The sequence below is a fragment of the Mustela putorius genome, unplaced genomic scaffold, assembly GCF_011764305.1.
Source record: "Mustela putorius furo isolate JIRA1106 unplaced genomic scaffold, ASM1176430v1.1 tig00003923_pilon_pilon_pilon, whole genome shotgun sequence".
NCBI classification, from domain to species: domain Eukaryota; kingdom Metazoa; phylum Chordata; class Mammalia; order Carnivora; family Mustelidae; genus Mustela; species Mustela putorius.
Window position 1 is genome coordinate 11,050,221 of NW_025422068.1, and position 18,764 is coordinate 11,068,984.

Genomic DNA, 18,764 nt, shown 5'->3' on the forward strand with positions numbered 1-18,764 from the left:
AGTAAGAACTGTTTTGTAACTCCTTCCCTTCCCCTATGCACTTCCCAAATAGGAGGACCCTATGGTCAGGGGCAGGGGGAGAGAGAAACTGCCCAAATCCTTTCCCTCAAGCACAAGGGTGTCACCAGGAAGGAGTCCTATCTGGGGAGAGGATAAGACTGAATGTTAATCAGATTATGAATTTTTAGTATTCATGGGATCGGGCTTTCAAATTAGTGAACTTAGATGCTGTTTGTGTTTATAACTGAAATTGGTTGTGATACATTTATTACTGTGGAAGTCATGTACCTACAGGAGTTTCATCCAATTGCCGGGAGAAATAAGATAGAAAGGAAAATAAGAAGCAAAAATATAGAATTTAGGTTACATCTAAGGACCATGCTTAAATCCATTATGTATATTAATTACCCACTTATTCTTAAATCCCACTGCAGAGAGTGTGGGATCTCCTGCAGTGATAGGGCTGAAGAGGAGATTGAAACAGCTAATGACAGCACAGGTGGGGATTTCATCTTAGTGGGCTTCTCTGAGCGGCCTGAGTTAGAGCTGATTCTCTCCCTCTTTGTCCTGACATTCTACACGATAACCCTTGTGGGCAATGTGGCCATCATCTTGCTCTCGATCCTGGACACTGGATTCCACACACCCATGTACTTCTTCCTTAGAAACCTCTCTGTTCTTGACCTCTGCTTCACTACCAGCATTGTCCCTCAGATGCTCGTGAACATGTGGGGTGGCAACAAGAAGATTAGCTATGCTGGCTGCATGGTCCAGTACTGGGTGGCCTTGGCACTTGGCTCCACTGAGTGTGTTCTCCTTGCAGTGATGGCAATAGACCGCAGCTTCCTGGTGTTCTGGTTTTGCCAACTCCTTTCTACAGTCCTCAATGGCCATGGTGCTGCCTCGATGTGGAAACCGGCGTGTGGACCATTTCTTTTGTGAACTGTTGATCATTGTTAAACTCTCCTGTGTGGATACTGGCCCAACAGAATCTAAAATGTTTATCGCCCGGCTAATCATCCTAGGCATGCCTGTCTCCATCATCTTGACCACTTATCTGTGCATCACCAGAGCCGTAGTAAAAATGCGCCCAGCAGAAGGAAGGAAAAAGGCCTTTGGGACCTGTGCCTCCCACCTAATGGTAGTCTCACTCTTCTATGGGACCATTATGTTTTTGTATCTGCAGCCCAAGGACAACTACTCCCAGGACCAGAGCACAGCACTGGCGGTGCTATACATGATCCTTGCTCCCACACTCAACCCTCTGATCTACACACTGAGGAATAAGGATGTGAAGAAAGCAGTCAGGAGGTTGATAGGGAAGGAGCAGGTATAGGGAGATCAAGAGTGGGAAGAACAGGTGAGGCAACCACTGGAGACATATGTGGGGTGTACCTGTTTTAACTGCACTTGCTTCATCTTCCTTTGAGGGGCTTGGAAAATCTGCTGTGTTCTAACCAATAGCTATTCCTGGGATCCTTATAGGGTGGGCACTCACCGGAAGGAAACTTGACCATTCCTTAAAGTAACCTCTGGCCAAGGCAATCCTCACTGGCAAATAATTCTGTGACCCACTGTTGATGATTTCCTATTTTCAATGCATAGTCACTAACTTATTCAAATGCACCAAATATACATTTAGATACTATAATAATACCAGTGATAATTCTACTATATTTATTAAGCTGCTACATGGCCCTAGAAGCTTCTTAATTTTCTCCATCACCACATTCACTGCACCATTATCAAAACAGTCAGGCATATGGTTTAGTCAGTAACATACAGTGCGATACTTGTCCATCATGAATAAATATATGAGAACAAGAACAAAAGAATAAAAGATGAGTAGACAGAGTTTACACAGTGTCCCAAGGATTTCTGTTTCTCAGAACTGGAAGGAATACCATGACTATTCAAGGCCAGGTTATAGAACATGTCAAACTCCATCCAGTTTAGGACAGTTTTAAAGATGTTTGAATAATAGGAATAAACACATTTGCTTGCTGGATATATAGACAATCAATAAATTTCAAAATTACAAAAATGATAACTGAACAAGGGGACTATTATTATTTATTAAATGGATACAAGCTAACTTGATGTCAATGAGATTCTAAAGGGAATCTCTGCTTACCTTCATAGAAAGAAGAGGAAAATCTAAGTGACCACAAAAGGAAGTGACCACAAAGGAAGTCAGGGGACTTGATCTGCATTGCTACATCTACATGGTTTTCACATGACCATGGTCCCATGGTTTCTAATCCACATTGTCGTTAACAAGTTGCTCACTCATTCATTGTGTGGCCCAATATGGGACCCAAGTGCATCCTATTTTCTGACATTTGGCTCAGCCTATAATGACATATCCTTGTAAGAGGAAGTCTCCATTAATTAAAGCAGGACTTGAGAAAAACCACCTCCGACTCCCAGAAGAGTGGTTTCTTCTTACATGGCAGCTCTTGATGACATGCAGTTATGCCCTGCTAGGACAGACTGAAAGCATTACTTCCGCCCTTCTTAAATTGCTCATCTATGTGCTTAGAAAGGAGCCTAACACTCTGTAAATAATCAATAAATATGGGTTGAATGAATGAATGAACATGGAAAGGTGTCCATACAAGACGGCAGCACAGTTCAGAATATCTCTGAGACATCTTTGTGGAGTTCTATGCAACATTTCATTCTATAGGATGGACACTTTGTATTGGCAAGTGACTGAAGATGCCGACTGAAAAAATAAAATTATCATACATATAATGGGCTACAGTCATGTCTATTGAACTCTAATAACCATACTAAAACACAATAGTCAGGCATTAGTCAAAGTATAAATCATTGCTTTAAAGGAGAAAAAAAATAACTTCAGTGTTTTTCATCAGGTTTTTGATTAAAGCAGTGGTTCTCAACATGAGGCAGTTTTGCCCCACACCCTCACTGCAGGAGACACTTGGCAATGTCTGGAGACAGTTTTGGTGATCATAGCCTAGGAGAGAGGGATTACTGGCATCTAGTAAGTAGAGGCCAAGGATTTTTCTAAATATTATACAATGCACAGTATAGTCTCCTTCAACAAAGGATTATCCAGCCCAAAATGTCAACAGTGATAAGGTTGGAAGCCCTGAATTAGAGAAATAAAATATTATGGATGTTCTGATGAAAGGTATAACATTTATGAAGGCAACAATAATCATGACAGTGAAATAAATTGATATTATCTGGATTTTTATGAAGTCATTGATTACCCTGTGTCAGAAGGGATCTAACTATGAAAATAGAAACAACTTATTATTATTTATAAGGGAGGCTATTTAATGCAGAACATTGGTATCCCAAGTGATAAATGGGTTGTAAATCCAAACAAGATATATTGAAGAAACCCTGAGATTTGTAACAGTATGAAGCTGCTAACATCCCTATACTTGAGATAAAAGAAGTTGGTTTTAATAGAACCCAAGAAGTAGGGTTATCTGGGAGAAATGGCAGCCAGAATGGCAGACTGGTTTTGCAGGAAATTGAGCAGTAGTTCACTGCTACTCCCTGAGGTGACACCTGAAACAATATGGGGGACAGTACTAGCTTGCCTTATCCCTTCATTCTGTCCTCCAATATTCTGTGGATATAAGAACCAAGAAGATGCAGCCTGCAGGGTCATTAGCGACTCATTGTACTCCCTCAAAATGACTAGATGAGGGAAGGGAAATAAATGTATTTGGGGACTAACAAATATCATATTTGTCTTTCTCTGACTGACTTATTTCACTTAGCATAATATCCTCTAGTTCCAGCCACATCATTGCAAATGGCAGATTTCATTCTTTTTGATACCTGAGTAACTTTCCAATATATATATATATAATTATAATATATAATTTATTTTATATTATATATTTATATATTATATTATATACATTACATATATCATATATAATATATATATTTATCACATTTTCTTTGTCCATTCATTTGACTATGGATATCTGGACTCTTTCTATATTTTGGATATTAAGGACATTGCTGCTATGAACATTGGGGTGCATGTGCCCCTCTTGTCACTATATCTGCATCTCTGGGGTAAATACCTAGTAGTTCAATTGCTGGGTCATAGGGTAGCTCTATTTTTAGCATCTTAAGGGACCTCCATACTGTTTTCCAGAGTGGATGTATCAGCATGCTTTCCCATGAACAGTGTAAGAGGGTTCCCCTTTCTCCACATTCTCACCAACATTTGTTGTTCCCTGTCTTCTTAATTTTTGCCATTCTAACTGGTGTAGGATGGTATCTCATTGTGGTTTTGATCTGTATTTCCCTGATGGCTAGTGATGCTGAACATTTTTTCATGTGTCTGTTAGCCATTTGAATGTCTTGTTTGGAGAAATGTCTGTTCATGTGTTCATGTCTTCTGCCCATTTCTTTTTTTTTTTTTATAAACATATAATATATTTTTATCCCCAGGGGTACAGGTCTGTGAATCACCAGGTTTACACACTTCACAGCACTCACCAAAGCACATACCCTCCCCAATGTCCACAACCCCACCCTCCTCCCAACTCCCTTCCCCCCAGACCCTCAGTTTGTTTTGTGAGATTAAGAGTCACTTATGGTTTGTCTCCCTCCCAATCCCATCTTGTTTCATTTATTCTTCTCCTACCCCCTTAAGCCCCCATGTTGCATCACCACTTCCTCATATCAGGGAGATCATACGATAGCTGTCTTTCTCCGCTTGACTTATTTCGCTAAGCATGATACGCTCTAGTTCCATCCATGTTGTCCCAAATGGCAAGATTTCATTTCTTTTGATGGCTGCATAGTATTCCATTGTGTATATATACCACCTCTTCTTTATCCATTCATCTGTTGATGGACATCTAGGTTCTTTCCATAGTTTGGCTATTGTGGACATTGTTGCTATAAACATTCGGGTGCACGTGCCCCTTTGGATCACTACGTTTGTATCTTTAGGGTAAATACCCAATAGTGCAATTGCTGGGTCATAGGGCAGTTCTATTTTCAACATTTTGAGGAACCTCCATGCTGTTTTCCAGAGTGGCTGCACCAGCTTGCATTCCCACCAACAGTGTAGGAGGGTTCCCCTTTCTCCGCATCCTCGCTAGCGTCTGTCATTTCCGGACTTGCTAATTTTAGCCATTCTGACTGGTGTGAGGCGATATCTCCTTGTGGTTTTCATTTGTATATCCCTGATGCCGAGTGATATGGAGCACCTTTTCATGTGTCTGTTGGCCATCTGGATGTCTTCTTTGTAGAAATGTCTGTTCATGTCCTCTGCCCATTTTTTGATTGGATTATTTGTTCTTTGAGTGTTGAGTTTGCTAAGTTCTTTATGGATTTTGGACACTAGTCTTTTATCTCATATGTCATTTGCAAATATCTTGTCCCATTCTGTCAGTTGTCTTTTGATTTTGTTAACTGTTTCCTTTGCTGTGCAAAAGCTTTTGATCTTGATGAAATCCCAATATTTCATTTTTGCCCTTGCTTGCCTTGCCTTTGGCGATGTTCCTAGGAAGAAGTTGCTGCAGCTGAGGTTGCAGAGGTTGCTGCCTGTGTTCTCCTCAAGGATTTTGATGGATTCCTTTCTCACACTGAGGTCCTTCATGCATTTTGAGTCTATTTTCATGTGTGGTGTAAGGAAATGGTCCAATTTAATTTTTCTGCATGTGGCGGTCCAATTTTCCCAACACCATTTATTGAAGAGGCTGCCTTTTTTCCATTGGACATTCTTTCCTGCTTTGTCGAAGATGAGTTGACCATAGATTTGAGGGTCTATTTCTGGGCTCTCTATTCTGTTCCATTGATCTATGTGTCTGTTTTTGTGCCAGTATCATGCTGTCTTGATGATGACAGCTTTGTAATAGAGCTTGAAGTCCGGAATTGTGATGCCACCAACTTTGGCTTTCTTTTTCAATATTCCTTTGGCTATTCGAGGTCTTTTCTGGTTCTATATAAATTTTTGGATTATTTGTTCCATTTCTTTAAAAAAGATGGATGGTACTTTGATAGGAATTGCATTAAATGTGTAGATTGTTTTAGGTAGCATAGACATTTTCACAATATTTATTCTTCCAATCCAGGAGCATGGAACATTTTTCTATTTCTTTCTGTCTTCCTCAATTTCTTTCATGTGTACTTTATAGTTTTCTGAGTATAGATTCTTTGGTTAGGTGCCTCTTTGGTTAGGTTTATTCCTAGGTATCTTATGGTTTTGAGTGCAATTGTAAATGGGATTGACTCTTTAATTTCTCTTTCTTCTGTCTTGCTGTTGGTGTAGAGAAATGCAACTGAATTCTGTGCATTGACTTTATATCCTAACACTTTACTGAATTCCTCTACAAGTCATAGCAGTTTTGGAGTGGAGTCTTTTGGGTTTTCCACATATAGTATCATATCATCTGTGAAGAGTGATAGTTTGACTTCTTCTTTGCCGATTTGGATGCCTTTAATTTCATTTTGTTGTCTGATTGCTGAGGCTAGGACTTCTAGTACTATGTTGATAGCAGTGGTGATAGTGGACATCTCTGCCATGTTCCTGACCATAGCGGAAAAGCTCTTCGTTTTTCTCCATTGAGAATGATATTTGCGGTGGGTTTTTCATAAATGGCTTTGATAATATTGAGGTATGTGCCCTCTATCCCTACACTTTGAAGAGTTTTGATCAGGAAGGGATGCTGTACTTTGTCAAATGCTTTTTCAGGATCTATTGAGAGTATCCTATGGTTCTTGTTCTTTCTTTTATTGATGTGTTGTATCACATTGACTGATTTGCGGATGTTGAACCAACCTTGCAGCCCTGGAATAAATCCCACTTGGTCGTGGTGAATAATCCTTTTAATGTACTGTTGAATCCTATTGGCTAGTATTTTGTTGAGTATTTTCGCATCTGTGTTCATCAGGATATTGGTCTATAGCTCTCTTTTTTAATTGGATCCTTTTCTGGTTTTGGGATCGTGGTGATGCTGGCCTCATAAAATGAGTTTGGAAGTTTTCCTTCCATTTCTACTTTTTGGAACAGTTTCAGGAGAGTAGGAATTAGTTCTTCTTTAAATGTTTGGTAGAACTCCCCCAGGAAGCCGTCTGGCCCACCGCTTTTGTTTGTTTGGAGATTTTTAATGACTGTTTCAATCTCCTTACCGGTTATGGGTCTCTTCAGGCTTTCTATTTCTTCCTGGTTCAGTTGTGGTAGTTTATATGTTTCTAGGAATGCATCCATTTCTTCCAGATTGTCAAATTTGTTGGCATAGAGTTGCTCATAGTATGTTCTTATAATTGTTTGTATTTCTTTGGTGTTAGCTGTGATCTCTCCTCTTTCATTCATAATTTTATTTATTTGGGTCCTTTCTCTTTGCTTTTTGATAAGTCTGGCCAGGGGGTTATCAATTTTATTAATTCTTTCAAAGAACCAGCTCCTAGTTTTGTTGATTTGTTCTATTGTTTTTTTTGGTTTCTATTTCATTGATTTCTGCTCTGATCTTTATGATTTCTCTTCTCCTGCTGGGTTTAGGGTTTCTTTCTTGTTCTTTCTCCAGCTCCTTTAGGTGTAGGGTTAGGTTGTGTACCTGAGACCTTTCTTGTTTCTTGAGAAAGGCTTGTACCGCTCTATAATTTCCTCTCAGGACTGCCTTTGTTGTGTCCCACAGATTTTGAACTTTTGTGTTTTCATTATCATTTGTTTCCATGATTTTTTTCAATTCTTCTTTAATTTCCCAGTTTACCCATTCATTCTTTAGAAGGATGCTGTTTAGTCTCCATGTATTTGGGTTCTTTCCAAACTTCCTTTTGTGGTTGAGTTCTAGCTTTAGAGCATAGTGGTCTGAAAATATGCAGGGAATGATCCCAATCTTTTGATACCGGTTGAGTCCTGATTTAGGACTGAGGATGTGATCTATTCTGGAGAATGTTCCATGTGCACTAGAGAAGAATGTGTATTCTGTTGCTTTGGGATGAAATGTTCTGAATATATCTGTGATGTCCATCTGGTCCAGTGTGTCGTTTAAGGCCTTTATTTCCTTGCTGATCTTTTGCTTGGATGATCTGTCCATTTCAGTGAGGGGAGTGTTAAAGCCCCCTACTATTATTGTATTATTCTTGATGTGTTTCTTTGATTTTGTTATTAATTGGTTTATATAGTTGGCTGCTCCCACGTTGGGGGCATAGACATTTAAAATTGTTAGAACTTCTTGTTGGACAGACCCTTTGAGTATGATATAGTGTCCTTCCTCATCTCTTATTATAGTCTTTGGCTTAAAATCTAATTGATCTGATATAAGGATTGCCACTCCGCCTTTCTTCTGATGTCCATTAGCATGGTAAATTGTTTTCCACCCCCTCACTTTAAATCTGGAGGTGTCTTCAGGCTTAAAATGAGTTTCTTATAGGCAAATATAGATGGGTTTTGTTTTTTTATCCATTCTAATATCCTGTGTCTTTTGACAGGGGCATTTAGCCCATTAACATTCAGGGTAACTATTGAGAGATATGAATTTAGTGCCATTGTATTGCGTGTAAGGTGCCTGTTACTGTATATTGTCTCTGTTCCTTTGTGATCTACCACTTGTAGGCTCTCTGTTTGCTTAGAGGACCCCTTTCAATATTTCCTGTAGAGCTGGTTTGGTGTTTGCCAATTCTTTCAGTTTTTGCTTGTCCTGGAAGCTTTTAATCTCTCCTTCTATTTTCAATGATAGCCTAGCTGGATATAGTATTTTTGGCTGCATGTTTTTCTCATTTAGTGCTCTGAATATTTCATGCCAGCTCTTTCTGGCCTTCCAGGTCTGTGGATAAGTCTGCTGCCAATCTAATATTTTTACCATTGTATGTTACAGACTTCTTTTCCCGGGCTGCTTTCAGGATTTTCTCTTTGTCACTGAGACTTGTAAATTTTTCTATTAGGTGATGGGGTGTGGGCCTATTCATATTGATTTTGAGGGGCATTCTCTGCACCTCCTGGATTTTGATGCTTGTTCCCTTTGCCATATTGGGGGAGATTCTCCCCAATAATTCTCTCCAGTATATCTTATGCTCCCCTCTCTCTTTCTTCTTCTTCTGGAATCCCATATATTCTAATGTTGTTTCATCTTATGCTGTCACTTATCTCTCGAATTCTCCCCTCATGTTCCAGTAGCTGTTTGTCCCTCTTTGCTCAGCTTCTTTATTCTCTGTCATTTGGTCTTCTATATCGCTAATTCTTTCTTCTGTTCATTTATTGTAGCAGTGAGAGCCTCCATTTTTTATTCCATCTCATTAATAGCTTTTTTGATTTCAACTTGGTTAGATTTTAGTTCTTTTATTTCTCCAGAAAAGGCTTTTATATCTCCCGAGAGGGTTTCTCTAATATCTTCCATGCCTTTTTTGACCCGGCTAGAACCTTGAGAATTGTCATTCTGAACTCTAGATCTGCCATATTACCAATGTCTGTATTGATTAGGTCCCTAGCCTTAGGTACTGCCTCTTGTTCTTTTTTTTTTTTTTTTTTGTGGTGAATTTTTCCCCCTTGTCATTTTTTCCAGATAATAGTATATGAAGGAGCAAGTAGAATACTAAAAGGGTGACAACAACCCCAGGAAAATATGCTTTAACCAAATAAGTAGAGATCCCATATTGTGAGGGGGGGTGAAAGGCGATAAAAAGTGGTTCAGAAAGAAAGAAGGAAAAAAAAAAAAGGAAAGAAAGAAAAGAATTAAAAAAAGAAAGCAAATAAAGAAAAGTATAAAAATAATAAATATATATTAGATAAACTAAAAACTTAAAAAAGAAAAGGGTAAAAGTTAAAAAAATTTTAGCAGAAGAAGGGAAAAAAATGAAAAAAAAATTAAATTATCTGCAAGACTAAAGGATCATAGGGAGAAAACCATGAGTTCCGTGCTTTGCTTTCTCCTCCTCTAGAATTCTGCTGCTCTCCTTGGTATTGTAACTGCACTCCTTGGTAGGTGAACTTGGTCTTGGCTGGATTTCTTGTTGATCTTCTGGGGAGGGGCCTGTTGTAGTGATTCTCAATTGTCTTTGCCCCAGGCAGAATTGCACTGCCCTTACCAGGGGCTGGCCTGAGTAATCTGCTCAGGTTTGCTTTCAGGAGCTTTTGTTCCCTGAGCACTTTCCATAGAGTTCCAGAGGATGGGAATACAAATGGCAGCCTCCTGGCCTCTGGCCTGGAGGACCCAAGAGCCTGGGGCCCCACTCCTCAGTGCGCCCTCAGAGAGCAGTGCCCAGTAACTCCCGTCTGCCTGACCTCCAGCCATGCTCCAAGCTCACCGAGCCTGCGACCGGTTCAAGGTAACCCCGAGCTGTGACCTCACTGTCAGCTCTGTCTCTGTAACTGGCTTCCCTGTTCTAATACCTGTAAGCTCTGCAACACTTAGACACCCCCCATCCTTCTGTGACCCTGTGGGACCTGAGGCCACGCTGACTCCGTGTGGGCTTCACCCCAGTTTAGCCTCTGGAGCCATGTCCCTCAGTGGAACAGACTTTTTAAAGTCCTGATTTTGTGCTCCATTACTCCGCCACTTGCCTGGAGCCGGCCCCTCCCCCTGGAGTCTATCTTCCCGTTGCTTTGAATTCACTTCTCTGCCAGTCCTATCTTTCAGAAAGTGGTTGCTTTTATGTGTCTAGAATTTCTGTTCTTCTTCTCTTCGATCTCCCGATGGATTTGTAGGTGTTTACAATCTTTAGATAAGCTATCTATCTGATCTCCTGCTAGCTGAAGTAATCTCAGCCTGCTACTTCTCCGCCATCTTGACTCCTCCCCTTCTGCCCATTTCTTGACTGGAATATTTGTTTTTGGCTGTTGAGTTGGTAAGCTGTTTATCGATTTTGGATACTAGCCCTTTGTCTGATGAGATGCCTGCAAATATTTTTTTTTTAGTTTTGTCAACCGTTTCCTTTGTTGTGAAAAAGTTTTTGATCCTGACGAAGTCCCAATAGTTAATTTTTGCTTTTGTTTCCCTGGCCTTTGGAGACATGTCTTGCAAGAAGTTACTGCAGCTGAGGTCTGCATTCTCCTCTAGGACTGTGATGGATTCCTGTGTCACATTTTGGTATTTCATGCATTTTTAATTTATCTTTGTGTGTGGTCTAAGAACGTGATATAGTTTCATTTTTCTGCATGTGGCTGTTTAGTTTTCCCAACCCCATTTGTTGAAGAGACTGTTTTTTTCCCATTGGGTATTCTTTCCTACTTTGTTGAAGATTAGTTGGCCATAGAGCTGAGGGTCCATTTCTGGGGTTTCTATTCTGTTCCATGGATCTATGATCTGTTTTTTATGCCAGTATCATACTGTCTTGATTTTTACAGCTTTGTAATAGAGTTTGAATTCGGGCATTGTGATGCCACCAGCTTTGATTTTCTTTTTCAACATTCCTGTGGCTGTTTGGGGTCTGTTTTCGATTCCATACAAGTTTTAGGATTGTTTGTTCCAGCTCAGTGAAAAATGTTCATTGTATTTTGATAGGGATTGCATTGAATGTGTGGATTGATTGAGTAGCATAGACATTTTAACAATATTTGTTCTCATCTGTGGGCATGAAATGTTTTTCCATTTCTTTGTGTCTTTGTCAATTTCTTTCATGAGTACTTTATAGTTTTCTGAGTATAGATCTCTTCCCTCTTTTGTTAGGTTTATTTCTAGGTATTTTATGGTTTTTGGTGTAATTGTAAATGGGATTGATTCTTTGATTTCTGTTTTTCTGCCTCATTGTTAGTGTGTAGAAATGCAGCTGACTCCTGAACATTGATTTTATAGCCTGCCACTTTGCTGAATTCCTGTATAAGTTCTAGTGATTTTCGGGTGGGATCTTTTGGGTTTTCCACATAGAATGTGGGCTTCCACATTTCATGTCATCTGGGAAGAGCAAAAGTTTTATTTCTTCTTTGCTGATTTGGATGCCTCTTATTTCTTTTGTTGTTGATTGCTGAGGCTAGGACTCCTAGTACTGTTTTGAACAACAGTGGTGAAAGTGGACATCCCTGTTGTGTTTCTGACATTAGGGGAAAAGCTCTCCATTTTCCCCTCATTGAGAATGATATTGGCTGTTGGGTTTTTGTATATGGCTTTTTTTTAAAAAAAGATTTTATTTATTTATTTGACAGAGAGAGATAACAAGTAGGCAGAAAGGCAGGCAGAGAGAGAGAGAAATAGAGGGAAGCAGGCTCCCTGCTCAGCAGAGAGCCTGATGCAGAGCTTAATCCCAGGACTCTGAGATCATGACCTGAGCCTAAGGCAGAGGCTTTAACTCACTGAGCCACCCAGGCACCTCTGTATATGGCTTTTAATATTGAATTTTGTTCCCTCTGTCCTTACACTGCAGAGAGATTTAATCAATAAAATATGCTGTATATTGTCACATGCTTTTACTGCATCTATTGAGAGGATTATATCGTTCTTGTCCTTTCTTTTATTTAATCAGTGTATCACACTGATTGATTTGCAGATGTTGAACCACCCTTCCAGTCCAGGAATAAATACTTGGCTGTGGTGAATTATCTTATTAATGTACTATTGGATCCTATTGGCTAGTATCTTGCTGAGAATTTTTGCATTCATGTTTACCAGAGATATTAGTATCTAATTCTCCATTTTGGTGGGGACTTTGGTCTGGGGATCAAGGTGATGTTGGCCTCATAGAATGTATTTGGAAGTTTTCATTTCTATTTTTAAAATAGCTTCAGGAGAATAGGTACTAATTTTTCTTTAAATGTTTGGTAGAATTCTGCTGGGAGGCCATCGGGCCCTAGGTTCTTTTTCCACCCCCCCCCAGAGATTTTGATTACTGATTTAATTGTTTTGGTGGTTATGGGTCTGTTAAGGTTTTCTATTTCTTTCTGTTTCAATTTTTAGTATATATGTTCCTAGGAGTGCATCCATTACTTTCAGATTGCCCAATTTTTTGGCAGATAATTGCTCATAATAGTCTCTGAAACTTTTTTGTATTTCTTTGGTATTGGTTGTGATCTCTCCTCTTTCATTCATGATTTTATTGACTTGAGATCTTTCACTTTTCTTTTTGATAAGTCTGGCCAGGTGTTTAGTGATCTTATTAATTCTTTCAAAGAACCAGCTCCTGATTTCATTCATCTATTCTACTGTTCTTTTGATTATATTTCACTGATTTCTGTTCTAATCTTTATTATTTCTCTTCCCCTTCTGGATTTAGGCTTTATTTGCTGTTCTTTGTCCAGTTCTTTTAGGTATAAGGTTAGCTTGTGTATTTGAGACTTTTCTTCTTCTTGAGAAAGACTTCTATTGCTATCTATATATTTCTCTATATACATCCCCTTGGGATGCCTACATCCCAAAGTTTCTTAACTGTTATTTTCTTCTTTTTTATTTGTTTCCATGCATTTTAAAAATTCTTCTTTAATTTCTTGGTTGAGCCATTGGTTTTTTACTAGTATGCTCTTTAATCTGAGTGTGTCTGTTTCCTTCCAAATTTTCTCCTGTGATTGAGTGCAAGTTTTAAAACATTGTGGTCTGAAAGTGTGCAGGCATAATCTCAATGTTTTGGAACCAGTTGAAACCTGATTTATGACCCAGTATGTGATGTATTCTGGAGAATGTTCCATGGGCACTCAAGAAGAATGTCTATTCTGGGGATGCCTGGGTGGCTCAGTTGGTTAAGCGGCTGCCTTCAGCTCAGGTCATGATCTCAGTGTCCTGGGATCGAGTCCCACATCAGGCTCCTTTCTCAGCAGGGAGCCTGCTTCTCCCTCTGCCTCTAGCCTGCTGCTCTGTCTGCCTCTGCTTGTGGTCTGTCTTTCCCTCTCTTTCTAACAAATAAATAAAATCTTAAAAAAAAAAAAAAGGATGGAGATCCCTCGTGAGGACGGAATCTAGAGGTGCAGGCGAAGGCAGAAATGGCTGTTTTTCAGGTCTCACTGTGTCAAAGCCAGACCTGATTATGTTTTTGGAGCAAGACAACTGACTCTGGGATGTGAAGAGGAAGGAGAACATAGGCTTCCATCCAGGTCTCCTTCTGTCAAAGCCAGTCTTGATCATGTTTTTGGAGCAAGAGAAGCAGCTCTGGGATGTGAAGAGAAAGGAGACTGGAGGCTTCCATCCAGGGGGAGGAGTCAAGATGGCGGAGAAGTAGCTGGCTGAGACTACTTCAGCTAGCCGGAGATCAGCTAGATAGCTTATCTAAAGATTGCAAACACCTGAAAATCCATCGGAGATCGAAGAGAAGAAGAACAGCAATTCTGGAAACAGAAAAACAACCACTTTCTGAAAGGTAGGACCGGCGGAGAAGTGAATCCAAAGTGACGGGAAGATAGACCCCGGTGGGAGGGGCCGGCTCCCGGCAAGCGGCGGAGCAACCGCGCACAAAATCAGGACTTTTAAAAGTCTGTTCTGCTGAGGGACATCGCTCCAGAGGCTACCCGGGGCGAAGCCCACGCGGGGTCAGCGTGGCCTCAGATCCCGCAGGGTCACAGAAGGATCGGGGGTGTCTGAGTGTCGCAGAGCTTGCGGGTATTGGAACGGGAAAGCCGGCTAAAGAGACAGAGCCGACAGTAAGCTCGCAGCTCGGGGTGACCTTGAACCGGTCGCAGGCTCGGTGAGCTCAGAGCGTGGCCGGAGGTCAGGCAGACGGGAGTAACTGGGCGCGGTTCTCTGAGCGCGCACTGAGGAGTGGGGCCCTGGGCTCTCGGCTCCTCCAGGGCTGGAAACCAGGAGGCCGCCATTTGTATTCCCGTCCTCCGGAGCTCTACGGAAAGCGCTCAGGGAACAAAGCTCCTGAAAGCAAACCCAAGCAGATTACACACCCCGGCCCCGGGTAAGGGCGGTGCAATTCCGCCTGGGGCAAAGACACTTGAGAATCACTACAACAAGCCCCTCCCCCAGAAGATCAACAAGAAATCCAGCCGAGACCAAGTTCACCTACCAAAGAGTGCGGTTTCAATACCAAGGAGAGCAGCAGAATTCTAGAGGAGGAGAAAGCAAAGCACGGAACTCATGGCTTTTTCCCTGTGATTTTTTTTTTTTTTAGTCTTGCGGTTAATTTAATTTTTTTCTTTTTGATTTTTTTTTTTCTCGCCTTCGGGTAAATTTTTTTTAACTTTTACCTTTTTCTTTTTTAACGATTTTTTACTAGTTTATCTAATATATATATCTTGTCTTTTTTATATTTTTCTTAGGTGTTTTCTTTTCTTTTAAATTCTTTTCTTTTTTTTTCTTTTTTCTTTTTTTTTTCTTTTCTTTCTTCCTTTTTGAACCTCTTTTTATCCCCTTTCTCCCCCCTCACGATTTGGGATCTCTTCTAATTTGGTTAAAGTATATTTTCCTGGGGTTGTTGCCACCCTTTTAGTATTTTACTTGCCCCTTCATATACTCTTCTCAGGACAAAATGACAAGACGGAAAAATTCAACTCAAAAAAAAGAACAAGAGGCAGTACCAAAGGCTAGGGACCTAATCAATACAGACATTGGTGATATGTCAGATCTAGAATTCAGAATGACAATTCTCAAGGTTCTAGCCAGGCTCGAAAAAGGCATGGAAGATATTAGAGAAACGCTCTCGAGAGATATAAAAGCCCTTTCTGGAGAAATAAAAGAACTAAAATCTAACCAAGTTGAAATCAAAAAAGCTATTAATGAGGTGCAATCAAAAATGGAGGCTCTCACTGCTAGGATAAATGAGGCAGAAGAAAGAATTAGTGATATAGACGACCAAATGACAGAGAATAAAGAAGCTGAGCAAAAGAGGGACAAACAGCTACTGGACCACGAGGGGAGAATTCGAGAGATAAGTGACACCATAAGACGAAACAACATTAGAATAATTGGGATTCCAGAAGAAGAAGAAAGAGAGAGGGGAGCAGAAGGTATACTAGAGAGAATTATTGGGGAGAATTTCCCCAATATGGCAAAGGGAACGAGCATCAAAATTCAGGAGGTTCAGAGAATGCCCCTCAAAATCAATAAGAATAGGCACACACCCCGTCACCTAATAGTAAAATTTACAAGTCTCAGTGACAAAGAGAAAATCCTGAAAGCAGCCCGGGAAAAGAAGTCTGTAACATACAATGGTAAAAATATTAGATTGGCAGCTGACTTATCCACAGAGACCTGGCAGGCCAGAAAGAGCTGGCATGATATTTTCAGAGCACTAAATGAGAAAAACATGCAGCCAAGAATACTATATCCAGCTAGGCTATCATTGAAAATAGAAGGAGAGATTAAAAGCTTCCAGGACAAACAACAACTGAAAGAATTTGCAAACACCAAACCAGCTCTACAGGAAATATTGAAAGGGGTCCTCTAAGCAAAGAGAGAGCCTACAAGTGGTAGATCAGAAAGGAACAGAGACCATATACAGTAACAGTCACCTTACAGGCAAAACAATGGCACTAAATTCATATCTCTCAATAGTTACCTTGAATGTTAATGGGCTAAATGCCCCTGTCAAAAGACACAGGGTATCAGAATGGATAAAAAAACAAAATCCATCTATATGTTGCCTCCAAGAAACTCATTTTAAGCCCAAAGACACCTCCAGATTTAAAGTGAGGGGGTGGAAAAGAATTTACCATGCTAATGGACATCAGAAGAAAGCAGGAGTGGCAATCCTCATAGCAGATCAATTAGATTTTAAGCCAAAGACTATAATAAGAGATGAGGAAGGACACTATATCATACTCAAAGGGTCTGTCCAACAAGAAGATTTAACAATTTTAAATATCTATGCCCCCAACGTGGGAGCAGCCAACTATATAAACCAATTAATAACAAAATCAAAGAAACACATCAACAATCATACAATAATAGTAGGCGACTTTAACACTCCCCTCACTGAAATGGACAGATCATCCAAGCAAAAGATCAGCAAGGAAATAAAGGCCTTAAATGACACACTGGACCAGATGGACATCACAGATATATTCAGAACATTTCATCCCAAAGCAACAGAATACACATTCTTCTCTAGTGCACATGGAACATTCTCCAGAATAGATCACATCCTCGGTCCTAAATCAGGACTCAACCGGTATCAAAAGATTGGGATCATTCCCTGCATATTTTCAGACCACAATGCTCTAAAGCTAGAACTCAACCACAAAAAGAAGTTTGAAAAGAACCCAAATACATGGAGACTAAACAGCATCCTTCTAAAGAATGAATGGGTCAACCGGGAAATTAAAGAAGAATTGAAAAAAATCATGGAAACAAATGATAATGAAAATACAACGGTTCAAAATCTGTGGGACACAACAAAGGCAGTCCTGAGAGGAAAATATAGAGCGGTACAAGCCTTTCTCAAGAAGCAAGAAAGGGGGGCACCTGGGTGGCTCAGTGGGTTAGGCCACTGCCTTCGGCTCGGGTCATGATCTCTGGGTTCTGGGATCGAGTCCCGCATCGGGCTCTCTGCTCAGCGGGGGCCTGTGCTTCCCTTCCTCTCTCTCTGCCTGCCTCTCTGCCTACCTGTGATCTCTGTCTGTCAAATAAATAAAATCTTAAAAAAAAAAAAAGAAGCAAGAAAGGTCTCAGGTACACAACCTAACCCTACACCTAAAGGAGCTGGAGAAAGAACAAGAAAGAAACCCTAAACCCAGCAGGAGAAGAGAAATCATAAAGATCAGAGCAGAAATCAATGAAATAGAAACCAAAAAAACAATTGAACAAATCAACGAAAGTAGGAGCTGGTTCTTTGTAAGAATTAATAAAATTGATAACCCCCTGGCCCGACTTATCAAAAAGAAAAGAGAAAGGGCCCAAATAAATACAATCATGAATGAAAGAGGAGAGATCACAACTAACACCAAAGAAATACAAAGTATTATAAGAACATACTATGAGCAACTCTACGGCAATAAATTTGACAATCTGGAAGAAATGAATGCATTCCTAGAAACATATAAACTACCACAACTGAACCAGGAAGAAATAGAGAGCCTGAACAGACCCATAACCAGTAAGGAGATTGAAACAGTCATTAAAAATCTCCAAACAAACAAAAGCCCAGGACCAGACGGCTTCCCGGGGGAATTCTACCAAACATTTAAAGAAGAACTAATTCCTATTCTCCTAAAACTGTTCCAAAAAATAGAAATGGAAGGAAAACTTCCAAACTCATTTTATGAGGCCAGCATCACCTTGATCCCAAAACCAGACAAGGATCCCACCAAAAAAGAGAGCTATAGACCAATATCCTTGATGAACACAGATGCGAAAATACTCAACAAAATACTAGCCAATAGGATTCAACAGTACATTAAAAGGATTATTCACCACGACCAAGTGGGATTTATTCCAGGGCTGCAAGGTTGGTTCAACATCCGCAAATCAGTCAATGTGATACAACACATCAATAAAAGAAAGAACAAGAAACATATGATACTCTCAATAGATGATGAAATAGCATTTGACAAAGTACAACATCCCTTCCTGATCAAAACTCTTCAAAGTGTAGGGATAGAGGGCACATACCTCAATATCATCAAAGCCATCTATGAAAAACCCACCGCAAATATCATTCTCAATGGAGAAAAACTGAAAGCTTTTCCGCTAAGGTCAGGAACACGGCAGGGATGTCCATTATCACCACTGCTATTCAACATCGTACTAGAGGTCCTAGCCTCAGCAATCAGACAACAAAAGGAAATTAAAGGCATCCAAATCGGCAAAGAAGAAGTCAAATTATCACTCTTCGCCGATGATATAACACTATATGTGGAAAACCCAAAAGACTCCACTCCAAAACTGCTAGAACTTGGACGGGAATTCAGTAAAGTGTCAGGATATAAAATCAATGCACAGAAATCAGTTGCA

General features: G+C 40.1%; 1 protein-coding gene across 1 annotated transcript; it reads left to right on the plus strand.

Annotated features, from left to right (window-relative positions):
- The first annotated feature begins 268 nt into the window (after window positions 1–268).
- Window positions 269–2,085, plus strand: LOC123388903 (olfactory receptor 10). Its single transcript, XM_045069328.1, is given in 2 exon segments — window positions 269–839; window positions 841–2,085. Coding segments are annotated over 2 exon segments (1,053 nt in total). The 5' UTR covers window positions 269–282; the 3' UTR covers window positions 1,337–2,085.
- The last annotated feature ends 16,679 nt before the right edge of the window (window positions 2,086–18,764 follow it).